Genomic DNA, 13397 nt, shown 5'->3' on the forward strand with positions numbered 1-13397 from the left:
TCTATCCTTCAGGTTACTATGGAGAAGGAAAAGTGATCAGCTCTCTTCTCTCACACAAGGTATCACCTTACCAAGGGCACTTTGTTAAATTGTTAGTGGACTGGCCCTTATCTCCACTGGAGTGTGTAGTGTCTGAATAATGGATGTTGTTTTAACAGATCAGACACCGATCACACACTTCTGCTGTTAACATACAAACAATACATTGTCTCTAAACCTATGTGACATTATAAACATGTCACTGGTCCATGGCTATATCTGTCATCTTAATAAAAAAGAAGCAATAGGGACTAAGACATATTTTGCTTATTTTCTATGCATAGCAATTACAAAGAGCAAAGGACATTTTCTCATTGAAATTATAGTGTAAAGTCTTGTATATAAAATGCCAAAGATGTATGAGACCACACATACTTCATGTAATTGACTGACTTCCTGTCTCTGAGGTGTGAATGTTGTTTTATATGAAATCATAATATTAAAAACAACTTTTGTATTTTGATTTGCAATCATTTACAGAGGACATGTAGATAGTTTTGCTAAATCAAGTTCTCTTCTCCACAGTCATGTGATTTTTTGTTTTTGGACATTATCATATTTTTCTTGCGCAACCTTTAGATAACATTTCCTGCCACTATCTTATCTGTAGATTTGTCGAAGAAATGGATGAATATGCATGAGCTCCGATTAATCATAACTCTGCTAGTTGTATATATGGTTTGGGTGGTATACAAATGTTTTGGCTGGCGGTATAATAAGTGCAATTGATAGCTGTTTTTTTTTCTCTCTCTGGGTGCATCAGTGTTTTTTTCTCTCTCTGGGTGCATCAGTGTTTTTATTCTCTCTCTGGGTGCATCAGTGTTTTTATTCTCTCTCTCTGGGTGCATCAGTGTTTTTATTCTCTCTCTGAGTGCATCAGTGTTTTTATTCTCTCTCTGAGTGCATCAGTGTTTTTATTCTCTCTCTGGGTGCATCAGTGTTTTTATTCTCTCTCTGGGTGCATCAGTGTTTTTATTCTCTCTCTGGGTGCATCAGTGTTTTTATTCTCTCTCTGGGTGCATCAGTGTTTTTATTCTCTCTCTGGGTGCATCAGTATTTTTATTCTCTCTCTGGGTGCATCAGTGTTTTTATTCTCTCTCTGGGTGCATCAGTGTTTTTATTCTCTCTCTGGGTGCATCAGTGTTTTTATTCTCTCTCTGGGTGCATCAGTGTTTTTATTCTCTCTCTGGGTGCATCAGTGTTTTTATTCTCTCTCTGGGTGCATCAGTGTTTTTATTCTCTCTCTGGGTGCATCAGTGTTTTTATTCTCTCTCTTTTGCTGATTCAGTGTTTTTATTCTCTATCTGGGTGCATCAGTGTTTTTATTCTCTCTCTGAGTGCATCAGTGTTTTTATTCTCTCTCTCTGGGTGCATCAGTGTTTTTATTCCCACCCTTGTTTGAAGATACATTTATGCGAGAATTCAGTTTTACAAAAAGCATATAGACATTTCTTTGGTTCACTCTTGCCTGTAAAGCTTTAGGGAAAGGTTTTATAAGATTGTAGCCTATGCTTACTGTACCTTCACTCAAACGGTGTACTGCATATTGTGTGTGGACATACAGTACTGTATATTTAACTGTGAATGAGAGAGGACTTACAACATATACATACTGTGTATATTACAGTAGCCCTCTTCGTGGATGTTGCTGTCACATGTGGGGAGGGTTAGTGTATCACTCCCTGCATCAACTCTCTCCTCCCTGTATGTTTTGTCTCTCATATCTGCATAAGGGCTATAGTGACCTCAGAGCAGAACCACAGCCCTATGACAGACACACATGCACACAGGAACTGATGTGCACAGGAAGGATGCTTGTTTTTTTCGTACCACAGATGCAGGCCTCATTTCACAGTAGAAATACAGCACTTAAAGGAAAACCCTACCCAAAAACAATATTTTGGTATTTGGTTCATTAGTCCATTGCTGATATAGTCCCAAAATGTTTTCAAGATGTATAACTTTCAAAATAGAGAAATACAGCCGGTATGATGCATCTTTCATCACATGATGCAAAAAACAAAAAAAAACGCATTAACATTGACATGATTCAATGTTTCTTCATTAGGAGCTGTGCATTTGGGTTGCTAAAATATATTTTCCCATGCCATGGGAGACATAAAGCATATGGATGAGTGGTTATTAAACTCTGACACCTAATATGTATTGAAAACTGAAAACCAACAACAGATTATAATCTGGCACCATCTACTGGATATTTTAGAAATTCAAATAGTGTTTTCTTCGATAATATCTTTGTGTTTTTCCTTATTTGTGTTGAACAATATCAGATTGATTAAATTTGTATCACTAAATAATAAAAATTGTTTAAAACTGTACTTAATTAGATTTTACACTGAACAAAAAATATAAACGAAACATGCAACAATTTCAAAGATTTTACTGAGTTACAGTTCATAAAAGTAAATCAGTCACTTGAAATACATTCATTAGGCTCTAATCTATGCATTTCATATGATTGGGAATGCAGATACACATATGTCAGTCACAGATAACTTTCAGAAAAGGTAAGGGTGTTTATCAGAAAACCATCAAATCTGGTGTGACCACCATTTGCCTCATGCAGCATGACAAAACTCCTTCGCATAGAGTTTAAAGCTGTTGATTGTGGCCTGTGGAATGTTGTCGCACTCCTCTGCTGTGCGACAGTTGCTGGATATTAATGGGAACTGGATCACGCTGTTGGACACGTCAATCCAGAGCGTCCCAAACTCATGCTCAATGGGTGACATGTCTGGTTAGTATGCAGGTCATGGAAGAACAGGGACATTTTCAGCTTACAGGAGTTGTATACAGATCCTAGCAACATGTGGCCGTGCATTATGCTGCTGAAACATGAGGTGATGGCGGCGGATGAATGGCACGACAATGGGCCTCAGGATCTCGTCATGGTATCTCTGTGCATTCAAAATGACATTTATAAAAATGCAATCGTGTTCGTTGTCTGTAGCTTATGCCTGCCCATACCATAAACCCACTGCCACCATGGGGCACTGTGCCCACACGACGCCATACACGCTGTCTGCCATCTCCCCAGTACAGTTGAAACCGGAATTCATCCGTGAAGAGCACACTTCTCCAGCGTGCCAGTGGCCATCGAAGGTGAGCATTTACCACTGAAGTTGGTTAAGATGCCAAACTGCAGTCAGGTCAAGACCCTGGTGAGGATGACGAGCATGCAGATGAGCTTCCTTAAGATGGTTTCTGACAGTTCGTGCAGAAATTATTTGGTTGTGCAAACCCATAGTTTAATCAGCTGTGGCTGGTCGCAGACGATCCCGCAGGTGAAGGTCCTGGTCTGGCGTGGTTACACGTGGTCTGTGGTTGTGAGGCCGGTTGGACGTACTGCCAAAATCTCTAAAACGACATTAGAGGCGGCTTATGGTAGAGAAACAAGCATTACATTCTCTGGCAACAGCTCTGGTGGACATTCCTGCAGTCAGCATGCCAATTGCACGCTCCCTCAAAACTTGAAACATCTGTGGCATTGTGTTGTGTAACATATTTTAGAGTGGCCTTTAATTGTCCGCAGCACAAGATTCACATGTGTAATGATCATGCTGTTTAATCAGCTTATTGATATGCCCCACCTGTCAGGTGGATGGATTATCTTGGCAAAGAAGAAATGCCCACTAACAGGGATGTAAACAACTTTGCGAAAATAAAAATGTAGAACATTTTTAACTTGTCTGCGATCACTTTATATGTTGCGTTTATATTTTTGTTCAGTATATATCTAAGATATTTATGATAATAAGGTGTATTACATTTGTAAAGTGCATTTCATTATACAGAATAAATATAAAATGGACAGGGAAACTGACACAAAGAACACAGCTGACGCCACAAGGGACAATGAAACCAATGAGCAGTGCTATCAACATAGAGCCCTCCTGAAGAGAAAGGTCTTTAGTCCCGCTTTTTAGGCCCGATTGATGTAATTATAATCTGCTACTATCTGTCATCTGTTGTGAAAGTACACACATATTTATAATAAAATATGCATGTATTATTTATTCATGTCAATTTCGTCATAACGTGAAGCTATACACACGAGTGCTGACATGCAACTACACAGACAATAACCCACAAAACCAAAATGGCAACCTAAATAGGATCCCCAATCAGAGACAACAATAAACAGCTGCCTCTGATTGGGAACCAATTCAGGCCACCATAGACCTACATTTACCTAGACAAACCAAAACCCAAACCCAAACCAAAACCCAATAGATGTACAAAAACCCTAGACAACACACATACCCCCCTCGTCACAACCTGACCTAACCAAGATAATAAAGAAAAGATAACTAAGGTCAGATAACTAAGGTCAGGGCGTGACAATTCAACATTATTAAGGCATGTATACAGACGTGTGTATTATCACTGTCTGTACTTTAAAGGCAATGTGCAAAATAACTCTATTATAATACAGTATTTACAAAATACGTATGTTAGGAGTTGAAAAATAAATCCATGCATATTTCAAAAAATATTTACACAATGCCTCTAAGGCAATGGAAGAACGTCGCAACACTGAATCAGTGTTGAAGTTTTGTGTCCACGTAACAGGAATTCTATAGGCTTGGGAGAGGAAAAGGCTAGTTGTTCCGTAATGCTTACCTGATAGTTCCTTTGTTCTATGCTCATGGTACAGAATCAACTATAACTATATACAACTACATTTTAGTAACTTTGCGTTATACATTACATGTTCAAATCTGTCCTTATAGAATGATGCATTATTCTTACAGTGCTACACACTTGTTTTGGTTTGCAACTCTCTCCCACTTACTTTTAAATTCTTATTTCTAAGAAATATTGACAGAAATCACTTTCTATTAGTAATTGAACAGACTGAGTGACTCTAACTTCAACCATAAAATTAGACCTACAGTATGAGGTATGGGGAGTTTCTGGTTTGACAGCTTTAAACCACACACAGGTCACAATTATCTTTTTTCATTCTGAGTTACAGTATTACACTAATGCTGTACTGTACAGCACTGTAACGTTAAGCGCCATGTCTATGTACTTGAACCAGTCTATCATTTCCAAGCATTTCTGCTACGGAGAGGGACCTCTACAGATCATTACCGGGCTCAATTCCCATGATGCTTTATATCATGTCTGATGTCTCAGTCCTGTGAAGCATTGTTGTTGTTGATGACTTTCCTCTTGCGCAATGACACCAGGTCGTAGAAGGGATCCTTGGTGATACTTGCTCTGAGGGAAAGACAGAGAGAAAAATAAGACAAGTGTCCAAATGATAATCATCAAGTTCACTTTATCCTATTGATTGCCAGTTGTGTCCTACTGTCATTTGGGATGTCATTTGTGAAGTGTATGGCGTGTAGTACAGGTATGTGTTAAGCCTGGGTTGAGCTGTCTGACCTGATGGAGCCTATCCAGTCATCTCTCTCATCTGCTGTGGCTGCACTCATCCTGTAGGACTGGTGTTTCCCCTCCACCACCCTGCCTCCGTTCTCTGTCTTGCACGCCTTGATCTTCTGCCCTCTGGGGTTGTAGATCTCTAGACAGTACTGCTCACAAAGAAGCACACACATGCATACAAATGTTCACAAAACACCTGCCCAAGCCAAATTACTAACTTCTTTTTAAAGGAAATGATCCCATAGTATATTGGTCTAATTACTCCTCATCTTCCAGTTAAAACCTTCCTTTCTCATACGGAGGCTATGAGTCATACAGTGCCATGACAGCTAAAAGAGTAGCTTCTGTAAATGTGACTTCTGCACAGACTATGAGACTGAAACACCATAGAACAGGTGGCACTGCCATAAACCTTAGAAAGAAGTATGCAGTCAGTGGAATACACTGTACCTGTTTGGTAGAGTCTTCTATCTCTCTTACACAGAGGTTCTCAAGGGGAATGATCCCTATGGGGTCTTTATCCTGAGGGAGGAGGAGAGAGAGATGCTTTGGTCAAGAACTATCACTTAGCAGTAACTACTAACATATTTTATCCTAAATTACATTACTGGCAAACCCAATGACAAAGTTGGGGGTATAGCATACTCACTGTGGTATACTCAAAGTAGTACAGACAGCTGTCTGTCAAAATAAACCACCGCCTCTTCCATGTTTTCACCCTTCCTCCTGCAGAGAGGAAAGGTTAACATTTCATTACACAAATAAAATGTTTAATCATCAAACTCTGCATCCAACACGCTCCATAAAGGAAATCAGATCATTCAGTGGTAAGCTTGTTTTTAATGCTTGGTAATGGCACAATTATAAGACAATTCCCTCAGCTAGTTATATTGCTAATCATCTCACCCATTTTGAGCAGCCAACCCTCTCTGTCTGGGTTGAAGAAGGTGTGTGTGAGGTCGTTCCCATCATCCTCTGGAATTTTGAACGGCTCGTTCCGAATGCTCTCATAGAGTTTCTGGATTTAATGAGGTAGTTGATGAGAGTTAGCTACAGCTACAGACAACAACAACCAAATAGGGGTCACATTCTGAGAGTGGAGTTAACTCCTGACCTCTGACCCCTGAGGCCTCACCATGAGCAGGTCGTTGGGCAGGTCACCCCCGTTGTTGATGCCTCTGTTCATACTGAAGAAGCGCTCCAGATTGGGTTTGTCCTTCACGTTGGGGTTATGGAGACTGGTGTTCAGCATGATGACGGCAAAGGACAGGATGTAGCAGGTGTCTGTTTGAAACACCCACACATTTCCTTACTGTTTGGTCAATGATATGTATTTGCATCCTTAATCAGCATCACCTTTGTGAAATGATTTGAATATGCCTCAAAATGTACTCCTCAACCCCCCCCCCCCCCCCCCCCCAATCTGTCTTGCTGATCTGTCAGTGTAGGGAGTCAGCAGCATGGTAGAGGAGGCTGTACAGTACCTGTTGACTGGAAGACCCCTGCATTACAGTCACAGTAGCGTGTAGCGAATGCCTCCATCATCCTATCAATCTTCTGGGCTTCTCCAGGGAGACGGAAACTCCACAGGAACTGCCTACAGGGATGAGCCAGGGAAGAGACAGGATTTACTGTGGAAATTAATATAATAATGATAATATATTCATGTATGAGTGTAAGAGATACACCAGTGTAGTGCAGCACTAACCTCAGTGCCTGCACCAGATTCAGGTCGGAGAACTCGTGTAGTTCTACAAAGGCTTTCAGAGTTTGAAGGTGCATTTCCTCCCTGCATGAACACAAACAAGAGTCAAATCAGTGATATGGAGATTATTTAGATAATGAGTGGTTATGACAGTCATCATTATCCCCATCAACAAAGCCATCATTATCCTGGTCATGTTCAGAAGCATTGTGTACCTCTCTCCTAAAAAGTTCCCAATGGCTGTCTTGTTCAGTCCTTCCTCTTTGTATAGGAACTCAGCCACTGCCTCTGCTGTCCACTCCAACAGGTCATTGTCAACCAGGTACTGAATACCCTGGGGGAAGAGGCCATGACAAGTCAATGAACATGTATGAACTTGGAAGATATGAATGCATTAACGCTTACTTGTATGTGGAATTAAAAAATTGCAGAAATCATAATGAGGTCCAAAGCACTGTGATGTGCAGTAGTGGTCATGCACATATTAAATATTCTGTATGCATTGTCTGCCATTCTGAGAGAGCCACTGGAAGTAATATATCTTCTTATATCTAAAAAATGCGGAGCTTCCAGCTAAAGAAACCAATGGTCTGCTTGACTGGATCTCTAGCCTCTGCACACAAACATAGGCTTTTCTCCAGGGCGGTGATATAGGCCAGGATTGTCTCCAGGGTGGTCATACAGGCCAGGCTTTTCTCCAGGGTGGTCATATAGTTCAGGCTTGTCTCCAGGGTGGTCATACAGGCCAGGCTTTTCTCCAGGGTGGTCATATAGTTCAGGCTTGTCTCCAGGGTGGTCATACAGGCCAGGCTTTTCTCCAGGGTGGTCATACAGGCCAGGCTTTTCTCCAGGGTGGTCATATAGTTCAGGCTTTTCTCCAGGATGGTCATACAGGCCAGGCTTTTCTCCAGGCTGGTCATACAGGTCAGGCTTTTCTCCAGGGTGGTCATACAGGCTTTTCCCCAGAGTGGTCATACAGGCCAGGCTTTTCTCCAGGGTGGTCATACAGGCCAGGCTTTTCTCCAGGGTGGTCATACAGGCTTTTCTCCAGGGTGGTCATACAGGCCAGGCTTGTCTCCAGGGTGGTCATACAGGCCAGGCTTGTCTCCAGGGTGGCCATACAGGCCAGGCTTATCTCCAGGGTGGTCATACAGGCCAGGTGTGTCTCCAGGGTGGTCATACAGGCCAGGCTTGTCTCCAGGGTGGTCATACAGGCCAGGTGTGTCTCCAGGGTGGTCATACAGGCCAGGCTTATCTCCAGGGTGGTCATACAGGCCAGGTGTGTCTCCAGGATGGTCATACAGGCCAGGCATGTCTCCAGGGTGGTCATACAGGCCAGGCTTATCTCCAGGGTGGTCATATAGGCCAGGGGGACTTTATATTATGGCTTTGACCTCTCTTCAGATGAGAGGAAAGGAGGGGTGTTTGTGGTTTGAGCAGGAGTGTGCGCCTCCGCTCCTCTTCACAGAACAGGATGTGGTTCTCTCTCGTTTTCTCTCTCGTTTTCTCTGCCTCCGCACAGTTGCACTTCTGCACATAAGTCACGTCACTCGCTCAGCATTCATTCGTTTGTGTCAGATGATTTGTTCTGTCATCTTGCAGTTAACTATTTAAACTTCTAGCTGTGGCAAGCCTCCGTCAGTAGAGATGTGATAACTATACAGATATTTACTACTTAAATGTTATAATTGAAGCACCTCACATTTCAGTACATATCTGATCCGTATGTATTTATGTTTAGTGTATTCCATATTGAGTAATGTTATGACTTTGTCTTACCAGAGAACCTCACCAGGAAAAACGAAGGGCTCTACTTACAGTGTGTGAAATGAGCTCACCTTTTTAGGGTCCATGTTGAATTTCTTTTTCCCACTTAAGAACCTCTTGTTTCTCACAACATTTTTGCTGAAGGGAGACAAAGACAAAACAGAATATTTTGACAAAGGTTAATATTGACAAAGGTTAATGACACCACTTTTACCCACGGGCGTTATACTAGTGTCCACTGCATAAGAGATGACACAGTGAGAGTGAGACAATTAAAGGAAGCTGGGGTTGTCCTGCCTGGAACATGTCTCAGTGTTTCATGCTGCTGACATATAAGAGCTTTACCACATTCCTGTAGCTGCTAGTGAAGAAACAGGAAACACACATATACAGAGGGGCCTTACAGATGGGGGGCAGAATTTGTTCTTGAAGACAACGCCCCCAGAGCCCACTTACGGGCAGGGTTGCATCACTACTTCCCGCGGCTATGCCTCCATACCTTTCTTTCTTAGGGAGGGATAGGACGTCAAAGATGTGAGAGGAGCCTCTTTGTCAAGGTGGATGTATTGTTGATCTGGTGTTTGTGCTGTGATAGATTCAAAAGAAGCTACGACACACTGCCAAGTGTTACTGTAGCTAACTCTCCCATAGAGGAAGAGGCCTACTGGTCAATGGTAACCTATCCGAATGAGCCATTGTGCAAGCTCTAACTTACTTCTCCTCGTCCGCCTCAATGTTGTGGATTTCCGTCATGACGCTGTCAATCTCCAACCTCAGCTTCTACACAAGGGGAAATGATGTCAAAGGGATGAGATGATAATATGTGGTATTTTAGCCATAGCTGACTCAAGCCCTTGGCACATACAGAGGTACAGGGTCAGTCTACACATAAAACTGGATGTTTCTGAGATGTTGTAACTTTTGAGGGAGGCTTTTGTAAATGTAATAACTGCTGTAGGTAATGTCACAATACAGTTAGTTTTATTCTGGCAAAATGCAGTTTCATAAAGCATTTTGACTGTACAAAAAGAGCCCTGGTTGAGAGCATGATGTACTATACCTGAATGTCATCTAATAGGTCACTCTTATGAAACTTCATGGTGTCTATCTCCTGCCTCTCCATTGAGCTAAGCATTGTGGAAGCTGTATAATTGATTATACACACAAAAACAAACATACAGATGAAACCATCATTATCATCCAATGCATAAATGAAGCAGTCGGACAAAACCCCTGAGACCTAATTGAGACATCTTCCTGTATACACTGAAAATATCAAAGGTGTCAGAAATGTGCCTTGACAACCACCCTCACACCAACTCTAGCATACAGTAACTCAACATACTGCACTTCTCAGCACTAGCTAAATATAACTGCTGAACTTCAGCTTTTTATAGAATGAGCCCCAGTAATGTCCATTATTAAGTGATCTGCTCTAGTCTTGTCCTCATAACAGCTTCTCACGGTTTTTAGATGAGGGATATTCATTACTCCCTTTTCAGGTTATAACTAGACATTATAACACAACATTACAACTAGACAACACAACATTATAACTAGACAATACAACATTATAACTAGACAACACAACCTTATAACTAGACAACACAACATTAACTAGACAATAAAACAATATAACTAGACAACACAACATTAACTAGACAATAAAACAATATAACTACACAATACAACATTATAACTAGACAACATAACATTATAACTAGACAACACAACACTATAACTAGACAATACACAAGTATAACTACACAATAAAACAATATAACTACACAATACAACATTATATCTAGACAATACAACATTATAATTACACAATAAAACAATATAACTACACAATACAACATTATAACTAGACAATACAACAATATAATTAGACAATACAACATTATAACTAGACAACACAACATTATAACTAGACAATACAACATTATAACTAGACAACACAACACTATAACTAGACAATACAAAATTATAACTAGACCATACAACATTATAACTAGACAATACAACATTATAACTAGACAACACAACATTATAACTAGACAACACAACATTATAACTAGACAATACAACATTATAACTAGACAACACAACATTATAACTAGACAATACAACATTAACTAGATAATTCAACATTAACTAGATAATACAACATTATAACTAGACAATACAACATAACTAGACAATACAACATTATAACTAGACAATACAACATTAACTAGACTATACAACATTAACTAGATAATACAACATTATAACTAGACAATACAACATTAACTAGATAATACAACATTATAACTAGACAATACAACATTATAACTAGACAATACAACATTAACTAGACAATACAACATAATAACTAGACAATACAACATTATAACTAGACAATACAACATTAACTAGACAATACAACATTATAACTAGACAATACAACATTAACTAGATAATACAACATTATAAGTAGACACTACAACATTATAACTAGACAATACAACATTAACTAGATAATACAACATTAGAACTAGACAATACAACATTAACTAGATAATACAACATCACCAAACTCCATCTATCTTGGCAATTAGATTGTTGAACACTATACTGTGAACAACGCCTCTGAACGTTATGTGATAGTCAGTAATGAGAACTTGAAGTATATAAAGGCTATTTGACAACAATATGTCTCTATAAAGTCAGGTGATGCTATAATAAAGTGAATAACATTCATCACTGTGGTAAAAGTGATCAAAACAAACCATTTGAATCCGTTGAACACTGCTGACTTTATACCACAGTGTATATAGGTCAAGGTAAAGAGATTGAACACACAATAGTCACTGTAGACGGTAGTGAATATCTATTGTGAAGACAGGTACTATATCAGTACACTTTTTTATTAGTGTATTTCATTTTCATTTCTCAAGTAAGATATTCACAGCAACAACTCAAACCCCCATTGTCTACTGACACTTCAACACTTCATCATCTTACATAAAGACACTCATGTATTGTTCATGGTGTTAATCCCCAGATAATATAGCCTAATTAGGGATGTTAAATTGCAAAATGGACTGTAAAATGTAAAAACCTGACCTTTTCCCCAGAGGAAGCTGTCTTTTCTTTGGCTGCCCATGTTGGAGGTGTTGGAGAGAGACTGTGGCTGTACAGGAAACATGTGTCAGTGTTGAAGTAATGTAGCCTACTGCAAGGACATGAGCTACAGTGTCAATAGCATCCTCAAAACATAATGAACTGACCACCTAAAGTCAGTGCTGTTACTGATATACTGTACAATATACATATACTGTACAAGTAAAGAGGTGTGTGTGTGTGTGTGTGTGTGTGTGTGTGTGTGTGTGTGTGTGTGTGTGTGTGTGTGTGTGTGTGTGTGTGTGTATTGACTGGTGATACCAATTCGAGATAGATCTAATGCACAATATCCATAATTATTTGGCAGTCAGTGTAAATATGTATCTAACATAAGTGACCTTAAGCCATTTGAAAATCCCTTGTGCTGAACTCAAACAACCACAGATTGAAACTCTGGGGAGACTAATAGATCAACCAATTGCTTACCTTCATAAATAGATGTATGAGGTCATGAGAGAGTAATTACGTTCTGACAACACTCATGTAGACATGTACAGTAGATGGGAAGAGTGCTTCAGGCAGGGGTGGAAGCCACTTGTGACGCCTCAAGTCAAGTACCATGCCCAGACTTGCACAACTCAAACTGTGAGTGCATTTGTAAATACACTCTGGAGTGCCAGAGTGCGTTTGTTTCGCTCTTGGGGGGAGGGGCGTTCAAAGCGCACACTGGATGCTCTGGCCAAGGAGTAGGGTTGATCCGAGTGTTCCTACCTCACAATGGCAGTCAAGCACCCAAGCTAATAGGCTAAAGTTGGCTAGCTTGCTGGCTACTTCCAGACATGAACGAGAGAACACCTCAATCTGACCATTTTACTCGCCCTATTAGAGCTGGTTAGGCTGTTTTCATGTTTTCTAGAGCGTTCGTGACTAACTGTGCTGATGGCAACCATTTAATTACGTTTTTGTTGTTGTTGCCGAAACCGGTCATATTCAAAGGGTGATGCATGTTCGTAAATTCATCAGTTATTCTGCACTACTGCACACTCAGACGAGTGATCTGAAATCGGAAAAGATAGCAAGAGCACATTTTACGAACGCACCCCTAGGCATCAAAGGTGAAATTATATAATTCACTGACTACTTCTTAGCTAGGCCTAAAAGCAGCCTTTTCATATTTTTCATGTTCATTTACAGATTTCTGCAACAATAAACATAGAACTTCTGTGAGTAAAGGCTAGTTGTCCGCCGTTTATATAACTTGTGTGAGTATAGGCTACTTGTCAAACGCTGCGCCCAGTTTCTTGATATAGGGCACCATCTAGTGAAAATAAAACGGAAGTGCATAACACTGTCATAGCCTAGG

The 13397-nt window shown here is 40.2% G+C and overlaps 1 protein-coding gene across 4 annotated transcripts; it reads right to left on the minus strand.

Annotated features, from left to right (window-relative positions):
* Positions 1–2425: 2425 nt before the first annotated feature.
* Positions 2426–12679, minus strand: LOC139424019 (cytohesin-3-like). 4 transcript variants are annotated; one of them, XM_071175704.1, is made up of 14 exons: positions 12521–12679; positions 12038–12104; positions 9987–10069; positions 9642–9706; positions 8998–9064; positions 7375–7493; positions 7163–7243; positions 6939–7051; positions 6590–6738; positions 6361–6472; positions 6104–6180; positions 5905–5976; positions 5455–5603; positions 2426–5286 (listed from the first exon to the last, which is right to left on the minus strand). In XM_071175704.1, exons 1-14 carry the CDS (start codon positions 12524–12526, stop codon positions 5199–5201), a joined length of 1248 nt encoding a protein of 415 aa, XP_071031805.1. In that variant the 5' UTR covers positions 12527–12679; the 3' UTR covers positions 2426–5198. The 4 variants fall into 4 exon arrangements, with proteins under 4 accessions (XP_071031805.1, XP_071031804.1, XP_071031803.1 ...); XM_071175702.1 differs by having other exon boundaries at positions 4029–5286; positions 6569–6738; positions 12521–12627; XM_071175703.1 differs by lacking the exon at positions 12521–12679 and having other exon boundaries at positions 4027–5286; positions 12038–12340.
* Positions 12680–13397: the final 718 nt, after the last annotated feature.

The sequence above is a fragment of the Oncorhynchus clarkii genome, chromosome 13 (assembly GCF_045791955.1).
Source record: "Oncorhynchus clarkii lewisi isolate Uvic-CL-2024 chromosome 13, UVic_Ocla_1.0, whole genome shotgun sequence".
In the NCBI taxonomy this organism is placed as follows: Eukaryota; Metazoa; Chordata; class Actinopteri; order Salmoniformes; family Salmonidae; genus Oncorhynchus; species Oncorhynchus clarkii.